Source organism: Amphiura filiformis, chromosome 11, assembly GCF_039555335.1.
Source record: "Amphiura filiformis chromosome 11, Afil_fr2py, whole genome shotgun sequence".
In the NCBI taxonomy this organism is placed as follows: Eukaryota; Metazoa; Echinodermata; class Ophiuroidea; order Amphilepidida; family Amphiuridae; genus Amphiura; species Amphiura filiformis.
In genome coordinates, this window is record NC_092638.1 from 22,941,472 (window position 1) to 22,963,987 (window position 22,516).

At 36.5% G+C, this 22,516-nt stretch overlaps 1 protein-coding gene and 1 long non-coding RNA gene across 3 annotated transcripts in view; one reads left to right on the plus strand and one right to left on the minus strand.

Annotated features, from left to right (window-relative positions):
* LOC140164575 (uncharacterized) overlaps positions 1-1,943 on the minus strand; it is a 47,328-nt gene extending 45,385 nt beyond the window's left edge. Inside the window, exon 1 of the mRNA XM_072187881.1 lies at positions 1,627-1,943. Within this exon, the coding sequence (XP_072043982.1) occupies positions 1,627-1,660 (34 nt within the window). The 5' untranslated portion in view covers positions 1,661-1,943. The remainder of the gene's footprint in view (positions 1-1,626) is intronic.
* LOC140164576 (uncharacterized) overlaps positions 1-22,516 on the plus strand; it is a 127,020-nt gene that overhangs the window by 38,687 nt on the left and 65,817 nt on the right. The window lies entirely within an intron of this gene.

A 22,516-nucleotide genomic window follows, 5' to 3' on the forward strand; every position in this document is an offset into this window, starting at 1 on the left:
GCAACGATGTTCATTTGCAAGCTTGATAAACCAATAGCGTGTTAATAAGGTTGTCTTTCCGGTATCAGGTTTACCTCAATTTATGTTTTAACAATTTGATTTATTTACACAACTAGTTTACTCAGGTAGTCAAAAGGCAATATCAACACTTGATTAGGATTTAAACCGTACCAAGTTGAATTATACACATTTGGGTTAGGGACCGTTCAATATTTACGTCAGGGGGGGTGGGAGTTGTGACCAAAAAAATCGACAAAAATTCGCATTCACCCTTCACGTCCGCTCAAAATTTTCAGACCCGGAGTTTGTTATCCGTTGTCCCCCTTTTCTCCATTTAAAATTTAACATTTCCACCTTATGGTTCAAGTAAAAAAATCGGATTCCTCGTTTTAAACTCCCACTCCCTCCTGGCGTTGATATTGAACGCTCCCTTATACGTGTCCTTCCAACTAAACATGAAGTATCTGACAAGATTATTATAGTAGGCTACTGCCCATAATGAGAGATAGGTGTTTTAGAGGTAAAAAAAATCAGATACTGTTTTTACGTAGGAGCGCAGACTTAGAACAAATATTATTTTACCTCCCAAATGTGATGCCCAATTGTATATTAAAAATCTTGCATAATCATTCCCTACTTTTCTATAAAATTGAGATTTTTATACCATCGGAAACCTCTGGCCACCTAATGTTTGTGTCTAAAATATTTCTTGCTGATACATTCGTTTTGCAAAAATATCGTCAAATTTGTCTTTATGTTCCGTTTATAATATAACGAGATTACAAGGCAGTGGTCTGTGTGGTGTAATACACGTAATCATGCATGATCACGCAAAATCGGAATCAACTGAAATTTTTGGGAATAAGATTTTTTTTCGTGCATTGACATCTGCTGAAATATACCATAAAAAGAGGATGCTAGAATCACGAAATACTCCTAAAACTTGAACTTAATAATTATCCGCACTTAAGTACAATTCACGACCAATAGCAATTCTTTAACGTTAACATGTAAAACAATTTGTAGTGACTGTTCACTTGCTAGTTACATGATTGAGAGCTGTACTGGGAATACAAATGAATTTGGAAATGAATTTACTGAATTAACGGTTTGTGATACGTACAATTCCGCCACCAGTCGCTTATAATCGGCACAATTTTATTTTTACAAAAACGCTCACGCTTATCTGCTGGTATGCGCATGTGAGGTATATATCTATCTATATATGTGTAAACTCATAGATCGATGGTGAAGTTTCCAGTATATAGACTCCATATCTCAATGTGTATTCCTAGTGGTAGTTAACGGAAATTATAGCATTACAATAAAGAAATAACAAACCTCAAATATATTTTATTATTTTGCTAACATTGCATAGATAAAAAACAATAATAAATAAATAAATAAATAAATTAAATAAATAAATATACGAATAAATAAATTAATTAATTATAGAAATAAAGCATTTTATCAAACTTAGAGAATAAAGCTTATTAATTTCAATATTTGTAGCAAATCCTTGCATTATAATCATCTTCAGTTATCCAAGTACGCACTTGAAAAGTATTTCAATTCGATTAATATTAATTAACAATTAACAATGAAACAAATGCGACATTATCTTACCTGATTTCAAGGCCACAAAGTGTTCAAGGCACATATTGGATAGACAAAGTTACTTGGTATCAAGTGTAAAGACCACAAGATCCTGTGTGGTGTATTTCTCCAAATTCCCAATGAAAAAATAAGTAAATATATAATTCAAAAGACAGAACCAACAGGTTGTTTCTCTTAGATGTTCCGTGGCTGTTGGTGTTGGTAAGTTGGTCGTGAGTTACGTGTGTACTAGAGGCGAAGCTCTGAGGCAAAATAATCCTGCTTGTATTTAGTCGTCTAGTTAAGAGTCTCTACTTGGTTTCCATATAAAGTCAGCATGATACCCTTTTTACAGTGCGTTGGTGAATGAATTCAACCAATCAGAAGCCACTAGTGAATAGATTAATGGAAACACGCACTTTTGATTTTTTTTTTCTTCACTTGTACACTGGTGTAGTGCGTACAGCTTAATGTATGTTAGTAAGACTAAAAGCAAGAGAGCCATCAGTCATATCGGGTTAATGCTCCAACGATATTTCCGTTTTTTCCTCCTCCTACTCCTCCTAGATCACTGGTGCCACGCCTATATGATGTTTAACAGGGATTCAACGCAAATGAGATACTTGAAGTTGTCGGTATATTGGTAATATTATGATTACATAATTAGTGTCGAGTGAGCAGAGAGACGTAGAGGAGGATGCGAGCTGGAGAGATAACTAAGGAGGACATAGCCTATAACGATATTATGAATAAGACGCGATAAATGTTTCTTTAGTGTGGACATGGTAACGTACATAACCTACTTAAAACAGTAGAGGTCGATGCTTAATTTGGTTTAAAGGGATTGTATTTGATATCATCAAACGTATGATATTTTTTAATTCCCCTTTTTACGTTATACTTGACCATACAATAATTAATATCTGATCAAGTTAAGCATGTTAAGCATAACTTATTGCCCTTTGTGTAAAAATCATCAATCAAATTCAAGATGAACTATAAATTCCCACCACAGTTCCATTGCTGGTAAAGCCAGTGGCATACCCATGCCGCTTCTACCCGGGGGCTGGAGACTATTGCCACCCCCTTCAACAGCCCGAAAAGGTTGACCCAATTTTTTTTTTCGATGGCCAGGGGTGAAACCTAAACGCTCCAATTTTTTTTCGATGGGGTGAAACCTAAACGCAAAACGTTTTATGTATAATTCAATTTATTTCACAATTTGTAAACATTTTTGACAATTTCCGCTCTTCATAATTATTTTATTTAATTTCCACCCCTTCTTTTACCCGGGGGGGGGGTATCGAGTGCCTCCCCCTATATATACGCATGTAGGCTCACACTATTTCTTATATTTTCAGGAAGCTATGATATACGATTTCAATCAAATTTTAATTTTGTTACAAAATATGAAATGATATTATTAAAATCTGTCAGGAAGGGTTTCTAGTCATTGTATAAAGCCAAAATAAGGAATCGAAATGAATTCTATGGGGGATATATGGTCTTAATTAAGAGATTATTTCAAAATTGCAATGTATTATCCTACAAACACAATATATTTAGATGATTCCGATTATCAATAAGTGTAAGTTATGACAAGTGTAACCATGGTAACATTAAAATATAGGCTTAAAAATCAGCCTTGAAAAATATTTACCAAGTTCATTTAAAATGACCGTACTTTGTGATCATGGCTTTAATAGAAATTTGACTGTAAATTAATACTGCTGGTAAGGCTCTCCATGTCGGATATCCATCTACTTTATCATAATAGGTCATTTTCTCACCTTATATTTTCGCGATATCTGACATAAAAAGGCATTTATCATGCTGTAATTTGAAGTGTAACGTTTAATCTTATTTTTATTAATCCAGGCAGGTAATAAGACATTTAAGCAAAATTATAGGTTTGAAGACATATTTTTGACATAATAATTATGATCTATGAGATTTAGTGTGAATATGAATGTTTATGTAAATGATTTAATAGATAATAATTTAAATAATAATGACAGGAGATGCACCTTTATTTCAAAATCACTATAAGGTACTTAGTATAGGACATATTTTGTCTTGGCTATTAAATGGCAACTGTCTTTTGCATGCCATTATACACTGTGCATCCAAGTGTTTAGGGTTTCTGTAACACTTTTTAAACACTGCAAGGTGTTTAATTTTTCATTTACACAAGGTATAGGACACCTAAACACCAAAATAAACACAAAGTAAACACATAAACACAAAGAGTAAACACATGAGAGTATTTCGATTCTAAACATTTCAACAAGTTTACTTTCATATTGTTTAGAAAGTAAATGCACATGTGTTTATTTTGTAAACATTTGAGCAGTCGAAATATGCCATATTCGAACCATGCATGATGGGTGCAAACTTGCTTTTTTTGGCCTTGATATCGATTCTTTTATGTTTTTAGTAATTTTTGTGACATGAATCACGTCCGGTGCATCTAGTTTGATAAAACCAGCAACTTTAAGATTTCTTTTTGATATCGTCACCCTGACGTATATTTTGTAACACGAACTACGAAGGGGGTTGCAACGCCAACCCCAATATGTTTCTCATCAGAATCACAATACTGTATCAATGTGTCTCCGCGATGTAGTGATCATGGTGATACCAAAATAAATACAAATATTTCCACATTATATCGTTATGACGTTATAATTTGATCGTGCCCTCGCAATTAGGAAATTCTGGCCATGTGCAATTCTACGAAATTGATTTTTGACTAAAAAAATCCCATGAACATGAGATTTACACAGATTATCTGCTAAATATGAAAGAAATGTCTAAGTACAAGTCCTTTCCATTAAAATAACTTCACAAGAGTAAAAATTAAAACCATGAATTTTGCTATGCCGAGTTTCACCCTAAGCGATGTCTGCATGACGGTCGCCTTACCCCCGAGTATCATGGGTTAACTCGTTTATCACTATGAGCGCAAAGATGGGTTTTAAAGTCATTTACGCTCAAGTCACGGAATCACACACACAACTCGTTACATGATTTCAAAGTTTGGTTTAAGGGCTGGGGTATGAACGTTTGGACAGTATTTATTGTGGGACATTAGAGCACATCAGACATATCGAATTGCATTCTGAATACGAAGAATGTCCTTCTGATATCAAATAATTTTGATTTTTGAAATTCGCAATGTAATACACATTTTATGGCAAATGATTAAAAATTGATATTTTTGATATTTAACAGTACTCGAAGTATATATAAACTTTATAAATCTGATGATATGTTCTTAAAGTGTATGTAGGTGGGATGAAAAGCCGACGATCAATTGAAAATTGTGACCTTTCGTATTGAAGATATGGATTTTTTTCCCAAAACACACACAAAAATAAGATCTTTGGGAAAAAAATCCATAACTTCAATATGAAAGGTCAAAATTTTCAATTGATCGTCGGCTTTTCCTCCCAGCTACATACACTTTAAGAATATATCATTAGATTTATCAAATTTACTTCGAGGACTGTTATATATCAAAAATGTGAAAAATATCAAATTTTAATAATTTGTCATACAATTTGTATTATATCGTGAATTTCAAAAATGAAAATTATTTGATATCAGAAAGACATTCTTCGTATTCAGAATGCAATTCGATATGTCTGATGTGCTCTCATGTCCCACAAAAAATACTGTCGAAACGCTCATTTCAGATCCCTTAAGGTTGGTATTTCGTGTATCTCTGGTGCCTTAAATTAAATTAGAATATAGCAAAAAGTATGTACATACACTTATTTATTTATTTCTAGCAGGTAAAGCTACTGTACAATAATATTTATAGTAACATTTTAACTGTTGTACAATGTAGTATTCAGACACGGATGCTATTGTTCGCTATAGTGCAAAAAGGTTCACTAGTCCAGAATAGGGTTCGCTAGTTCGAAACATAAAAGGATTAGTCGACCAAATATTAGGATAAGACTTACGGTATAAGGTTAAGCATTCGGGTTAGGGTCGGTTTAGGGTTAGAGTTTGGTTACTAGAAAAATATTCTGACTAGTAGCCTACATCTTAAGACTACATCGATCCTTGCAATCAGCTGACTTAAGCCGTGTACGTTGACCAACCACAATTAAGCAACTGTAAACCATACATGCGTAATTATTGAGGTGTCATTTGACACCTTATGAAATTGATAATGTTGTATAATCATGGTAATATTAAAACCGTGGTTTGCTCATTTCCGATATATCATTATGACGTCATAACATGAGCGTGTCCTTGCAATTGGGAAATTCTGGCCATATACAAAAGTTTGATAGGTCGAAATTGATTTTCGACTAAAAATCTCACAAACATGGGATTTACATAGATGTTCTGCTAAATATGAAAGGAATGTCCAAATTTAAAGTCCATATCCATTAAAATAAATTCCTATGAGTAAAACTTAAAATCATGGATTTTACTATGGTGAATCTCACCTTGAACGTTAAATCTGGCGGTCGGTATGATGTGGGTTAAAGCTTTTATCACAAAAAGAAGCGCAAAGATGGGTTTGAGAATAGCTTAAGCCATTTACGCTCTCAAGTCATGAAATGACTCGACTATGGTTTAGGTTTGGTTTAGGGTTGATAGTTTGGTATCTTTGGTGCTTTATATTGAATTATGATATGGGGAAAAAAGTATGTACATCCCAGCAAACACAAAACATTTTCGACATCATTCGCAAAAGATAATAAAAGGTTGTCAGAAAACGTTTAAATGTCGGGTTATATAAAGGGTATATTAAGAGTATAAAACGTTTTCATAACCTTAAAAAACATTTTTGATAATCTCCTGCTCAGCAAACAAAAATGTTTTACAGAAAACGTTTAAATGTCGGGTTATATAAAGGGTATAAAAACGTTTTAATAACATTCCAAAAACATTCTTGAAAACTTGATACAAAACATTCTAAACAGAATGTTATTTTGGGGTTGAAAAAATATTTTGACAAAAATGTTTGCCCAAAATATTTTTATAACCCGACATTTAAATGTTATTAAAGGTTTTGAAAAAACATTTTAAGAACATTTCTGTGTTTGCTGGGTTCAAATATTTTAACATAATGTTATTTAAGTATTGATACAATATTTGGCAAAAATGTTTGCAAAAATAGTTTACAATGACATTTTTTGAAAACATTTAAAAATATTGTTGTAGTGTATTTTCATACAAAACGTTTTAAAACGTTATCATGACCTTTATATAACCCGATATTTTAATGTTATTAAAACGTTTTTAAATAAACCAAAAGCTAAAATATAACTTATTTAAAACGTTTTTAAAACGTTTTTTTGTGTGTTTGCTGGGATGTACACTCTACATACTTATTTATTTGGAGCAGGTAAAGTTACTGTACAATAATTATTATTGTATGGTAGCGTGTTTACAGTTCGAGTAGTGTTCAGGAGGTAGTCATAATGTCCGCTAGTCCGAAAATAAGGTTCGCTACTCTAGAAAAGGGATCGCTAGTCCGAAACATAAAAGGGTTGCTAGACAGGAAGTTAGGATATGAGTTAGGGTTAGGGTAAGGATTCGGGTTTGGATTAGGGTAAGGGTTAAGGTAAGGTTCGGGTTTGGGTTAGGGTAAGGTTTAGGGTTGGGGTTAGGGTTAGGGTAAGCTTCGGGTTAGGGTAATGTTTAAGATTAGGGTTAGTGTAAGGTTCGGGTTTGGGTTAGGGTAATGTTTAAGGTTAGGGTTAGGGATAGGGTAAGGTTTTGGGTTATAGTGAGGTTCGGGTTTGGGTTATGGTAAGGTTTAGAGTTAGGGTAAGGTTCGGGTTTGGGTTAGGGTAAGGTTAAGGGTTAGGGTTAGAATAAGGCTCGGGTTTGGGTAAAGTTTATGGTTAGGGTAAGGTTCGGGTTTGGGTTAGGGTAAAGTTTAGGGTTATGGTAAGGTTCGGGGTTGGGTTATGGTAAAGTGTATGGTTATGGTAAGCTTCGGGTTTGGGTTATGGTAAAGTGTAGGGTTATGGTAAGGTTCGGTTTTGGGTTAGGGAAAAGTGTAGGGTTATGGTAAGGTTCGGTTTTGGGTTATGGTAAAGTTTAGGGTTAGGGTAAGGTTCGGTTTTGTGTTAGGGTAAAGTGTAGGGTTATGGTAAGGTTCGGGTTTGGGTTATGGTAAAGTTTAGGGTTAGGGTAAGGTTCGGTTTTGTGTTAGGGTAAAGTGTAGGGTTATGGTAAGCTTCGGGTTTGGGTTATGGTAAAGTGTAGGGTTATGGTAAGGTTCGGTTTTGGGTTAGGGAAAAGTGTAGGGTTATGGTAAGGTTCGGTTTTGGGTTATGGTAAAGTTTAGGGTTAGGGTAAGGTTCGGTTTTGTGTTAGGGTAAAGTGTAGGGTTATGGTAAGGTTCGGGTTTGGGTTATGGTAAAGTTTAGGGTTAGGGTAAGGTTCGGTTTTGTGTTAGGGTAAAGTGTAGGGTTATGGTAAGGTTCGGGTTTGGGTTATGGTAAAGTTTAGGGTTATGGTAAGGTTCGGTTATGGTAATTAATTCTGTTACATCGCTACTTCTACAGCGAACTGTGGACTTGCCCATATCAAAAAATGAGACCTTTCCGGATAACTTCCCGATAGTCACCGGGTAGACACCGGCAAATTTCACATGCAAATTAGATAGGTAGCGGGTGACTACCCGATAAATTTTGGGAAACCATAGTGGATACCTTTCAGGTAATAGGTACCGGATGACTACCCGATGACTTTTTGGGAAACTAGCGGGTAACTACCCGGTGACTTTTTTGGGGAACTAGCGGATAACTACCCGATAACTTTTCGGGGACCTAGCGGATAACTTTTGGTGACAATATACCTGGTGACCTCTTTGGAGACTTCCAGTTGACCTTTTGGGGAATGCAGAAATACAAATTCATGAGTATGCACAAATTTATTAGACAGTTAGTAAGCTTATTATTTGAATTGTAGTTTTTGGAGAAATACAACTCTGTAGGCATGGCAGTTGAGCTTATAAAGTGCTATCTTGCAATGAGAAACTTAAAAGTGTACAATGTAATTGTAGTTATTGTACAAAAATATTCTTCTGATGTAATTTGGTTCACACCTTTATAAGGTGCATACCTTAATTAATGTACAACCAAATTGTTATGATATATAGCATATGTATTACAGTACCTAAATGTGATGACACAACTATAATTTTTATATCAAATATTATAATTTATTTACAACAAATAGCTTAACATAAAGCTAATTATATCAGTTAATTGACACATTAGCTGATGGTATTAATTTCATTGACATTAATTTACTGTCAAAATCATGTATGATTTACTAGAAAAGATATAAACTAAAACATTCAAATGTGTCATATTAGGTACATGTATGAAGACTGCATCAATATACAAATCATTTCATACAAATTTTCCTACCTGCATTATCATATGAAATCAAGCATTCAATTATGCTCTATAATTCCTACAGCATGTTCCAGATTAATTAGTTAACATATTGTAATGTCCTACATGTAAATCCATACATTTGGACCACAAATAACTTGAATATTCTGCACAAATATATTCCAACTGCCAACAGCTAGCTGCTCCATTTTGAATTCATTCAGTGACCTTTGACCATATACCCACCCACAATGCATTCTTAAGATGCTTTATGCTATTTTCAAGGTCAAATTAAAAGCGGATAACCACCGGGTAACTCCTGCAAAGAATCTATGTTTCTGGGAACCTTCTGGGTAACTCATTTGAAATATTTAAGTTTTGGGAGACTTCCGGATGTCTACCCGAAAACTTTTGGATAACAATTAGGTATCCGCAAGGTATCCGCTAGCGGGCACTTTCGGATAACTCTGGAAAAGGTACCCGAAAGGTTTCTGATGACCACCGAATGGTCATCGGGTGGTCACCGGGAAACTTTTCTTTTTGCTATGGGTGGATTCCCGTGAAATTTTGATGCCAGCAAGACGAAGTTGTTTTCCACTTCCAACAGTAATAATTTACAAAAAATAACACAAAGCTTCAGCCCCAGTCTGACGTCTTAAAAATCGTTATTTGAACCATGAATTATTTGCAAAGCTCCATTCTGATTGGTGATTAAAGTGAAGATATCATGTAATTGACCAATCAGAGGCAATGTTAGATCGGCAGGCAGTGCTCAGGGGGTTAATGAGGTAAATTATCAAAGACTTACCAAAAAGACACTGTTTTCTTGTTGAACCCATAATCTCTAGGTAAGTCAAACCTTCAGTATACTTAAGCACAAATTACTTGCTTCACAGCACACTCGATAAATGTAATGGTTAGACGGTAATCACGATATATAAGTACTTTTGCAGTTTAAAAATAACTATAATTCCATGAAATTGAAAACAAAGATCCCGAAACAAAAATAAAATATCTCGTCATGTAAAACAACTCCCCAATTTTCCAATTTTTTTTTTTCAAAATTAATAATAGTATTTACAATCTATAAATTTTAAAATATCTGGGTATTTCCCCTTTGCCACCTTTTGGAGTTTTAAATGGGATTTCCCCTGTTTTGTGGGTCACCAATGGTACTTTTATGTGGATCACTATATTAGCCGACAGGACCACACTGTCAACTTTTCAAAGCGGACTACACTGTGACCTCAGAACGTCATGAACTGACGCGCTGAAATCCCAATAGAATAGGGAGATTTGTTTTTACGAATAACCTTTTTTTTTCTATTGACTGTCCATTCAAGTATTGCAACATCCATAAAAATGTGGTCACACTCAACCGGGTCACAGAGTCCTCTCGATTCTGCATTACATAATTGATGCCAAATTAAATCGTTTTGGTGATAGAATTCTCCGTAGCCCACTTGACCATTGTACATAATCTGGCTAATTACAGTAACTGTTTTAAATGCTAAAAAGCATAAAACTCTAATTTGTATCAATTTGTACACAATTGATATATGTTCACATCTTGATCTTTTCAGTCACCGTAATCCTTCTGAATACTGACTTTGGATTGAACACTGTTGTTGATGGATGAGATTGTCGGATTTCTGGCCTACTAAAATTGGCTATGATGTAATGCATCTATAAATGGATCTGGTTTGTGATTGGTCGTCCAGATCTCGTTATGGTTTAAATCCTCCGGACACCTGCCATTACCATTAACTGCATCGTACACAACTATCTATGGAATTTGCGGCGCTTTGTGTTGGCGCGAAAGTTAAACTCTCACTAGGTACTAGGTACATGACGTACTTTCTAGAGTGTCTTGCACTTCCCTGTTTTGTGCTTGCGGTTAAATTGGATTGATAAACAAGTATGATTGACAGTGTGTGTTAGGGACAAAGTCCCCGATCAAAGTCCTTAATCCAAAGTACATAGTTGTCTCGGTCCTAGCCGGGTTTGTTCCTCCGTCACTTACCCGTGAAATGACGATCGCTGAATGGTTAATGAATTTTCAAATAAAACTGTTTTCAATTGGCTATATGACGTGACTTGTGTAAGTGACACTAAACATCATAGGCCCCACTGTTTGTAAATACCGCAAACGCAAAATATACGCTAGCTTAGCAGTCACTGAGGCGTTAATCGTCTGATATCGCCTTTCATGTCAGCGACTCGCAACGCGTGCTCACGTACGTTGTGTGGATTTATGTAACCGCATAGCTGTCCATCAACCGCTGCATGCGCTGAAACCCAACGCTGATTGACAACCAACTCTCGGTCTTAACATTTTATGATGACGATGATTGGCCAATCAGAAAAGACGTACTATGATGTTGTTTAGTGACGACGGAGCACAAATTGGCTGGAACCAAGACTAGGTGCATATTTTACTCGGGCTTTCGCGATCAATAAATTGGTAGATTCTAAAATCAGAAGTATTGAAGTGAGCCATTATAACTATGCCATTAAGATATATGTTGCATTCAATAATGTAAGCCTACGTATACTTGACTTTTATTGTCACTAATTATATAAACTTTTTATAACTATTTACTAGTATTTTGATGTAATAAACATCAGTATAATTTCGTGATCATGATTAATATCATATTTTTATATGCATGAAAAATCGACTACTTCGTGCCAGAATACCGTAAAACCTCGTCTACACGCATATAGAGTGCTTTGATGAAAGCTAAATTAATCCAGGCGCCATCCATCGACAAAGTTATAAAATTTTGGAGTGTGGGCAAATAAATTACCGCTACAAGCAATATACAAACAAGTATTATTATTGTAATACCAATCGATTGTATTGGCATATTTACGGCTGTTTCATAATAATTTAGCTTTAATCAAAAACACCATAATGCTTATATACGAGGTTTTACGGTAGTCTGGGACGAAGAAGGCCCAAGTGAAGCCATTTGGTGCACTTATATTCTCATAATTATTATTGCTCAGGACAAATTTGGGTGGGTAGCCAGCTACATGTTTACTCTTCCGAATGAATGAATGAATGAATGAATGAATTGGGCGCAAGCATGACAGAAAGGAAACATATTTGTTTAATATTTTATAAATTGTCACGATGTAGTATCGCGAATGCAAAGAAAATAAAAATAGAATCAAGATTATCCCCGGTATAATGACGGTTAGGGGCTCTGATAGGCAGTGTACTTCGGTTATATCTATAAATGCGCATTTATTAATACGCACGTGACCCATGGGCACGACATACCAAGACCAGCAAGCGTGACCAAATCAAGTTTGGGGAAAATATTGCAATTTTTTAACTTATTTGGCGCGCGATCCGAGCTAGCCCTTTTCTGATGGCTCATGGCTGTGTCTCTTGCAGATACCCTCCCTCTGGAATCCAAATCCCTTTAAGTAAATGTTTGTCATGCACCAACAAAAATGTTTAAGCCATACAAGACCAAAGATCGAAGCAAAGCACGAACAAGTCGCTTTTCCCCTTGTTCCGTAACCTTCTTTCTTTATCAAAATATTTTTCAACACTTTCATGGAAAAAAAATTATGAAAGAAAATGAGCAAAGGGGTAGCAAAGTATAGAAACGACAAGCAAACGAGCAGGAAAAACCACCAAATGGATATACAAAACCAAGAGAGAATAAAAGAGAAAGAAAAGAAATAGCAACTAGATGGCACCCTTTCCCCCTGCTCAAAAACAAAAATTGGTGACCATCACGTGGAAGCCCTTGTTATAAGCTTTAATTGATTTAAGTGTCATCCTCATAGTACATAGAATAAAAAAGCACCTAATTAGGCGCCAAAATCCAAAAGTTAGTGACCACCATTTATAGAAGCCCTTGTAATAAGCTTTAATTGATATAAGTATCATCCTCATAGCACCTTAAATAATAAAACGCCCAATTGGAGGCCAAATCCAAAAGTTGGTGACCACCATGTGGAAGCCCTTGTTATAAGCTTTAATTGATGTAAGTATCACGGGAAGTATCATCCTTATAGCACCTTAAATATTTTTTAAAGCGCCCAATTGGGCGCCAAATCCAAAAGGTGGTGACCACCATGTGGAAGCCCTTGTTGTAAGCTTTAATTGATATAAGTATCATCCTCATAGCACCTAAAATAAAAACCACACAATTGGGCGCCAAATCTAAAAAATGGTGACAACCATATCACCCGCTTACAAACCGTGACAACCCTTAACCCACCCTAACACCCATTAACATTAACCAACCACACCCCATGTCCCACAGTGACAACCTTTGAGGTTTTATATGCAATATCAAAAAGCCTACACATTCCCTTTTAAGGGAGTTTTTGTCAAGTGATCAGTTTCCTTGATTCAGGCCGTTATCATTGCAAATACAGGTAGAATTAAAAACCTTTGAACTTTGACGTGTGAGGTTGCGGCTACGGTCCACAGAATACATCTAGGGTCATGGGCCATCATTGTACCAAGTATGAACCCTGAGGGTGCTGTAGTTCTTGAGCTAGAGCTGTTTAAAATTTTACACATGTTGCTCCCTGTAGCCTATGATCTTTGACCTCTTGGGTCGATGTTACAGCAGAAAATATCCGAGGGTCATGGGCCATCATTGTATCAAGTATTAACCCTGAGGGAGCTATCGTGATTGAGCTAAAGCTGTTTTAAAAGTTTACACATATTATTGCTTCCTGTAGCCTATGACCTTTGACCTCTAGGGTCGTGGCTACCATAGGGTACTTCTGGGGGTCGTGGGCCATCATTATACTAAGTATCAACCCTGGGCGCTATAGTTCTTGAGCTAGAGATGTTTCAAATTTTACACATTTTGCCCCTTGTAGCCCATGACCTTTGACCACTGGGGTCGGGGTACCATAGGTCATGGGCCATCATTGTACCGAGTATGGGTCCCGAAGCTACTTTGGTTCTTGAGCTAGAGGATATGAAGCCAGAACAGCCATCACCTCCTCATGTTGCTCACGATCCTGGTCACACATTGCTGTGTGATGGCATTTCATTCTTCAACCAGGATTTGTCGCAGGTTATTCAAAGTGGTTGAATTGGCTATATTCTGGCACGCACAACACGATCAAGCTGGTCCCACAAGTGTTCAGTCGGGTTGAGGTCTGGGCTGATGGTAGCCCATTCCATTCTCTCTACTCCAATATTCTGTAGGTAGCCGTTGTCTACCCTGGCTCTGTGGGGGCAACTTTGTCATCTAGGAGGATTGCATTATGTCCCAGACTGTGATGATAGGGAATTGCAGCTTGATGCACAGAATAATGGTCAATTTGGCACATTCTGTTTGAGACCCCACTACATTCACAAGACGCGTGTTTAGGTGTGAAAAAAGTGATTGTTTCAAATGTGGTGTCATTGTAAAGGGGAGTAATGTAGCTATCCATTGATGTGCAACATGATATGAACATGTTACAAATAATCTGAGATATAGATGCGTTAAAAAACTTTCCAAACTTCTGTTGAGGAGTTTAGTTCGAAGAAAGAATACAAAAAATTGAAAACCGAAAGTAAGAAAGAAAAAAATATGAGGAAATTAAATAAAGAAGCGTAAGTAAATTTACAATGAAAGACAAGGAATGAAAAATCCAAGAGGTATGAGAGAAGGAAAAGAAATTAATTGAAGCGAAAGTTGTATTGTTCAAAATGGTATCATATCATATTATTTCCCTTCAGAGAAAGATGTACGTCAAGGCTGTACAATTTTTCCTGTATTGTTTATATTATCTATTGATTTTTTCCTGTAAAATAAGAAATTGTATAAAACATCACCTTAAGGGCTCTGGTAGCAACATTTGCACAGTATTTTTGTGGGACATGGGAGCACATCAGGCATATCGAATTACATTCTGAATACCGGGAATGTCCTTCTGATATCAAATAATTTTGAAATTGGCGATATAATACAAATTATATAGCGAATTATGAAGAATTGATATTTTTGCCGTTTAACAGTCCTCGAAGTTAAAATTATAAATCTAATGATATTTACTTAAAGTAAAGTATATGTAGCTGGGAGACAAAGCCGATGATCATTTGAAAATTTTGATTTTTCGTTTTTCCCAAAAACACCTAAAAATTGAGGTTAATGCGAAATGTCAAAATATTCAAATGATCGTCGGCTTTTCCTCCCAGCTACATACACTTTAAGTACATATCTTTAGATGTATAAAGTCATTTTACTTCGAGGAATGTTAAATATGAAAAATAAACAAATTGAAATTTGATGAAAATTATATAGCGAATTTCAAAAAAATCCAAAAATATTTTATATCAGAAGGACATTCCTCGTATTCAGAATACATATGTCTGATGTCCCACAAAGATACTGTGCAAACGTTGTTACCAGAGCCCTTCCGAATTGTTTTAAAGTGCAATACCTATATCAATGTATGCGAGCGATATTATTATTACAGTATTTTTACCACATGACAAGGCGGGTGACAAGCAGGTCGGTCAAGTTTCACAAAATAATATTGCGTGAGTTTTCTATTGTACCAAGTATGAAGCTTAACTCAATCGAAATTGAAGCCATGCGGATTCGATCTTGTAAGTTGCAGTAAGAGACCGTATATTTAAAATTGGTTCCAGCCATAAGTATTCCGCAAAGGTTTCAAGTTGCAGTAATACCCGAATTAGAAGGCCGAACATTTTGCATTATTCCTGAGCTTTAACATTACAAGGCAATGTATCCTATTTGGCCCTGCAAGTTTCTCTTTTTACGTTCTCCCTCTTCTCCTTTATCCCTTCATTTTCCTTTCCTTCCCTCTCCCCTCTCCCTTTCTCTCACTCTCCTTCCCTCTCCATGTCTCTCTCTCACTTCCCCTCTTTCTCTTATACCCTCCCCTCCCCTCCTCCCCTCTTTCTCTCTTCCCTTCCCCTCCCCTCCTCCCCTCCCCCTCTCTGTTTTTGTACCAAGGAAGCTGTAAAATGCCTTAACCCCTAACTTGAACCCTTTGCCAACATCTGTGTTACGATGTGTCTTTGGTTGTAATCAGACTTCACAACTCTGGCGGCACGTCTTTGGATCATGTCAATCTGGGACACCTGATCTTTTGTATAAGGGTCCCATACCGAGGAAGCTAACTCCAAAGTAGGGCGCACGTAGGTCTTATATGCCTGCTCCTTGATGTTAGTTCGACACTTCCTCAGATCACGACGTAAAATGCCAAGGGTGATATTACTTTTCTTCGAGATATTGCTAACGTGCGGTTTCCAACTCAGATTGCGATGTATGGCCTCATCTACAGTGCGAAGTGCTGACCCATGAATTTTATACTGGGCTCCTAGGATGTTATTTCTTTTGTTGGATATTCTCAGGACCTCACATTTGTCGGCGTTAAAGGACATCATCCATTTCTTCTCCCACTCTTGAAGGTTGTTTAGGTTATTTTGAAGGATGAAGATATCATCTTGTGACTCGATGGTTCTATACAGGTGGCAGTCGTCGGCAAAGACGCGAACACTTGATGATACATGCTCTGGAAGGTCATTTATAAACACTAGGAACAGCAGGGGGCCCAGAACAGTGCCATATAGTCTCCTATATTCAAGTCAATTATCGCTACTGCTAGCCTTAACGCGGCTGTGTACTCAAGACGTTGTTTCTTTCGCAAAATTGAGCTTTTTTTATATTTGTTACTTTGTTATGTTTTTTTATAAATACAAGGAAAGAAAATCCAGATTTATAAACACCAACTGCGCTATTTTATGGATTTTATTTCACTATTTCATTCGTGTTTGCAATTATAAAAGAGAGAAAATCTTTGTTGTATCAGCGGGGTGACACGCGCGCAACAACGCATCGCGCTGCGTATCGCGCAATTTATTAACGCACAGATACGCTACGCATACGCGACGCTTATCTGCATGCGTGGCGCATCCTTTGGAAACACTAATTTCAAGTGGTCAAATGGCTCCGTTTTAGCTGATAAAATGTGGGTTTTTTCAAGTTCTTTTCCTCGATTTGAATATCAAGTTATGAATGGATTTCGCTCAAACTTCTCAACGGGCTGTGGATTTACCCGATGTTCACATAATATAAGGTAGAAAAACGAAAACTGCCGCATTCTCCTGTGAGATTCGATGAAAGGGCAAAATGTGACCACTTTAAACTTTAACGGCCATTATTTCAATGTTCATTTTCTCGATAAAATGACGATTTAGGTACACGATAACTCAATAAATACAGCATCTATAGGTAAGCAAATATGATCATCGTAAAAAGCATAATCGACTCAAGAAACGGTTTTCTCATTTTTTTATATTTTGGTCTATTTCCGATTTTAGGCATCATTTTGTGCAAATAGGCGTTTGTGAATTTTAAAAAGTTCAATTTGATGCCTTATATGGTCAATATCTCAAAAACTAAGGCCAATATCAAAAAAAAAAAAAAACCGTTTTTGGAATGGAGCCTCAAGATTGAGCTAAAAACAAAATAAAATATTTTGGAAAGAGTGTTTTTTTTTTTTTTTTTCCTAACAAATATTGCCAAAAACTCATTTTTTGTGATTTTCTTCATAATTGTTGTTTTTACCCCAAATCTGTATTGATATTAAGATTTATTGATGTCTTGCCTTTATAAAAATGTATACTTTTATATATCTTGCTCGAATAATTACAAAGTTATTGCACTTTTACTACATGCATGTCTGAGAGTACACAGCTGCCTTAACACTAATTCTAATGCTAATCATAACCTATAATGCCCATAAAACCATAACTTGAACCCTTCGCGGACTACTTATGTCTGGTGTGTATGACCAATTTTAAACACACAGTCTCCTTTATTCAAGTCAATTCTCGCTACTACTATCCTTAACACTAACTCTAATGCTAATCATAACCTCAAATGCCCTTAAACCCTAACTTGAACCCTTTGCGGACTACTTATGTATGGTGTGTATGACCAATTTTAAACACCCAGTCTCCTTTATTCAAGTCAATTCTCGCTACTACTAACTCTAATGCTAATCATAACCTCAAATGCCCTTAAACCCTAACTTGAACCCTTTGCGGACTACTTATGTATGGTGTGTATGACCAATTTTAAACACACAGTCTCCTTTATTCAAGTCAATTCTCGCTACTACTATCCTTAACACTAACTCTAATGCTAATCATAACCTAAAATGCCCTTAAACTCTAACTTGAACCCTTTGCGGACTACTTATGTCTGGTGTGTATGACCAATTTTAAACACACAGTCTCCTTTATTCAAGTCCATTATCGCTACTACTATCCTTAACACTAACTCTAATGCTAATCATAACCTAAAATGCCCTTAAACCCTAACTTGAACCATTTGCGGGCTACTGGTGGCTGGTGTGTATAACCAATTTTAAATACACAGTCTCCTATATTCAAGTCAATTATCGCTACTGCTATCCTTAACACTAACCCTAATCTTAACCCTAACCTAAAATGCCTTAAACCTTAACTTAAACCCTTTTCGAACTAATTCAGACTAATTGGCTGTTCCTACAATAATTATGGCCAGTGTGGCACTTCCCTGGTGTGTACAACAACTTTGTAGTACACAGCTTCCTATTTTTTTAATACGCATCCTCCTATCCTATTGAAGTCAATTATCAAACCCAATTTAGCCAGATCTGGGCCAAAACTTTCATACCCGAGTTACCTTGCAAACACGAACGCCCGTGCATACAAAGCAAATTTGTTGACACGGTACTCTTCAAAAATGACCACTTCCCAGACGGAACTCTTCAAAAATGACCACTTTCCATACCATAATTACAAACAAGCATAAAATGTAAAATTATAAGAGAAGAAACCAAGAACAAATTTAACTTACGGACGATGTTGATAACAAGGCCAGATATGGTGCGCTACGAACTTGTCCCCTGAGACATAAATCTATTGAAAAACAAAACACTTCATGGGTACCCAATGCCAGCAGCGCGTTAAAATACTTTCGTGTTATAGTGAATCAAACAGACAATATTTACAGGGATTGTTTAATATTTAAACAAAGACGCGGGCTTATATAATAAACCATTTAGACTACACTTTTAAAGGGACTTTTTAAAGATTCGCCAAGGACCAACAATGTTCTGAAGTTGTTTAGAAATGGTTAAATAAAAAAAATCCTAAAACAAGGTGGTATTGTTTTCAGAAATATTTGTAACTTATAAGAAACCTTAAACGTTATGTCTTTCTTAGAGATGTCGTTCCCTATATTGGATTTGCATTTCTATGCACAAATTGCCCAGGCATGAAGAACTATAAGATTTGTCTCTCTTTATGTTACTGGGATGATATTGGTTTTGGAAGGCCAGTAGAGACACTGCGAAGGGGGCATTTCCCCATACCCCTCCCCCCACACACACACCCACCCCCGCACACTTTTGAGACGTTGTCAGCCTTAAAACCACAAAATTACTAAAATTTCAACTTTTTCTGCGGCAAGTTTACGCAATATTTGTTGATTTTGTCCCTCTGTAAGTCACTTTGCTCTTCCCACTCCAAAAACAATCCTGGTGCAGCCACTGTGGAGGCCAAAATGGTAAAAGGATTCTATATATATAGTAAGTCAAATTAAAACCCTGATAAAACTTGGCCTTATAATACATAAACACCTGAACTTTAATATGATACCGTTTTGTACCGGGGGTCTTTATTTCAAGTTGGACGGTTATGTACCACGCAGACTTTACGATTTCGTCTCTCTCTCTCTCTATATATATATATACCTAGAAAACTGCGATTTTGTGATCCTTTACTATACCATTTTTGAGCAATTTTTTATGTCAAGTTTTTTTGTCAATTTGGGCGCAATGGTCTTTGAATAACCCACCCATCGATATACTTAAGATGGTGAAAATGCACCTCAAAACCGTGGCACGTATACAAACATAATGTGAGAACCCCACTTGAGGTTTTGTCATGCTTTCAACACAATGCGAAAGAAGGCGTGTGTGTAGGACTGCCCTAGTTATTACCAGAGTTAGCAACATAATAAAGATGACAAGAGAATGAATTCAATCTTGTCTACCAGATTTTTTCACATACCTTGGAGCAACCAATATTACGGTCAGGACCACTAATCTCCAACTGGGTTGTGATTACCGGTAACGTCTGGTTGGTGCAAGACATCACAACCCAGCTGATTAATGGTACTGACCGCAACGTTGGTTGCTCCAAGGTATGTGGGTTAAATGTGGTAGACAAGATTAAATTCATTCTCTCGTTTACGATTCCCAGCTGATTGTGAGTATTCACAAATTATAATCAATTGCACTATAGTGAGCAAACGAATAAAGGTATCAGTTATGTTCACCCCTGTATATCCTAAACAAAAACAATATGCCAAATTAAAACAAGCGGCCAGTACCTGTACGCTTTAGCTCTGATTCAAGATCTCTTTTGTTGAAATTTGTTTAGAATTAAAGAAACCTAAGGAACGATATCAAAAGTTGCACTTTTATATTCTAATCAATGGAAAGCTCGGCGCTAGTTCTCTTGTTCGAGAACGCTTAGTGTACAAATCAATGGGGCATGTAATGGAGCAAACTGCAACATTTGAATTTGCATCTTCCTTGTGTGTTTGGATCATCTTGTCTTTATTTCTTAAACGATTTCAACGAGTGAGGTCTTAAATCCGAACTAAAAAATCCCGGTGTTGGCTGCTGTTCTAATTATGACATATCTGTCTTTGTGCAGGATATACAGGGGTAAAAATTATAACTGGAAACCAACTTGTTTTGCGCACTGCGTTTGTTTTCCTCTCCTCAACTGTGTATCTGTTTTCATGTTTGTGCCAGACATAGCTATCTTTCCACATACAAATGTGCGTGACATAATTCCCAATGGTTTTTTTGGGAAAACCCCAAAGTGTCCCTGTAAGCTCCTGTATAAACATGATGTATAAAAGTTATGTATGTAACTATGTAAAGTTTTATTTGACTTCCTCGTTCAGCTCCAATGTGTATTCATAAATGAATAAATCATACTTACACTCATAGAAATGGTCCAGTAACTTAATATGAACGAGTTACATCAACTTAGGGATCAAATCAAAACTCGACCGCCGGTTGCCCGCCGGTTCCGGGCGGTTCCGTCCGGTTGGCAGAGGTCATTTGTATATGAATATTCAAGAATGCATGAGTAGCAACCGCCGGTTGGTTTAAGCACATAACCGGAGAGATTAACAAAATGTCAATATGTTTATTTCGCGATCACAATAGCGCATACTTGAAATTTCACGGTCACAATAGCCCATACTTGAAAGTATTACACGATGATCGATTTTCTTAGTCTTGTGTCTATTGGCTTGTCACCAAAGCAAATTAATTTTGGAAATGATTTCTTGTTTATGGTTAAAATTGCTTGAATATATCACCATTGTTTAGATCAGTTAATTTCAGTTCAGAACAGTGTTTCAATGACTTCTATAGGTTAAGTAATTTAGAAGTTGTGAATTTATTATTTTATGAATCACATAGGCCTGTATTTGTGATCTCCAGAAGGCTCTCATTTTTGAGATTCGTGTTCAAGTTCGAGATTTAAAAAAGGAATTACGATTCCATCTATTTCGGCAACAACAATTTTATGATCCCACCACCGACACACCCCTAAACAGGCTAAAAATGTATTGAATCTATTTGAAGAAAACAAACACACTACCTGTGGTCATCTTATGACTCCCTACATTTTGGTCATCAAAGTTTTTATGACCCCCCCATTTGTCTTTGCAAACATTTATGACCCTCTCCTTCCGGTATACTTGGGACACCTACCTCCCCTCCGAAAAATGATAGCCCAAAATGGGGTTGATTTTCGGTCTAAATAGACCGAAAGAAAGATTTTGTCACTACATTTCTGACGACTGAGTATGGGAGGGGAATGACTTGCCACCCTGCCTCCTGGCTAATCTCCATTGGTGTTGATGAAGGGCTCGGTGGTGAGGGGTGATGGGATTCGTATATATTTGGTAGATCTTGCAAAATCATTAGTTCTTCTGGCACATCACCTCAACGAGCATGGCCAACATCATTGTAGGCCAAATATACCGGCCTAATATGGCCTATATTACGAAGTTAGTGTAGTTTTTATCCCCCTCTCTCTCATGTGATGTGACACATCACATGTGTCATGTGATGTGACACATCTCATGCCCTTTTCCACCTCTCCACATCCTCCCTCTCCGTCTTCCTCTCACCCTCTCGCTTCCCCTTCTTTGGTAATCTTATGACCCTACTCTTTCTTTCTTTCTTTATTTGATTCTTTTTTGCTTTCTTTATTTCGAACACAGTTTATGAAAAATGTTACCCTTGCGTTTTAAAACATGCAGAATTGCGTGATCGCGATTATCCCCTCGGAAATGAAACTTTAAAATAGGTTTTGTCTAACTTGTCACGATGTAAAATAATTAGAAATAAATAGACCAAGTCTCTGCTTATATTTTATCAAAACAAAATGCTTAAAGTAGCTACATTGATTGAGAAGAACTCCGAGAAGGAAAATCGATTATTCCTATTCCCGT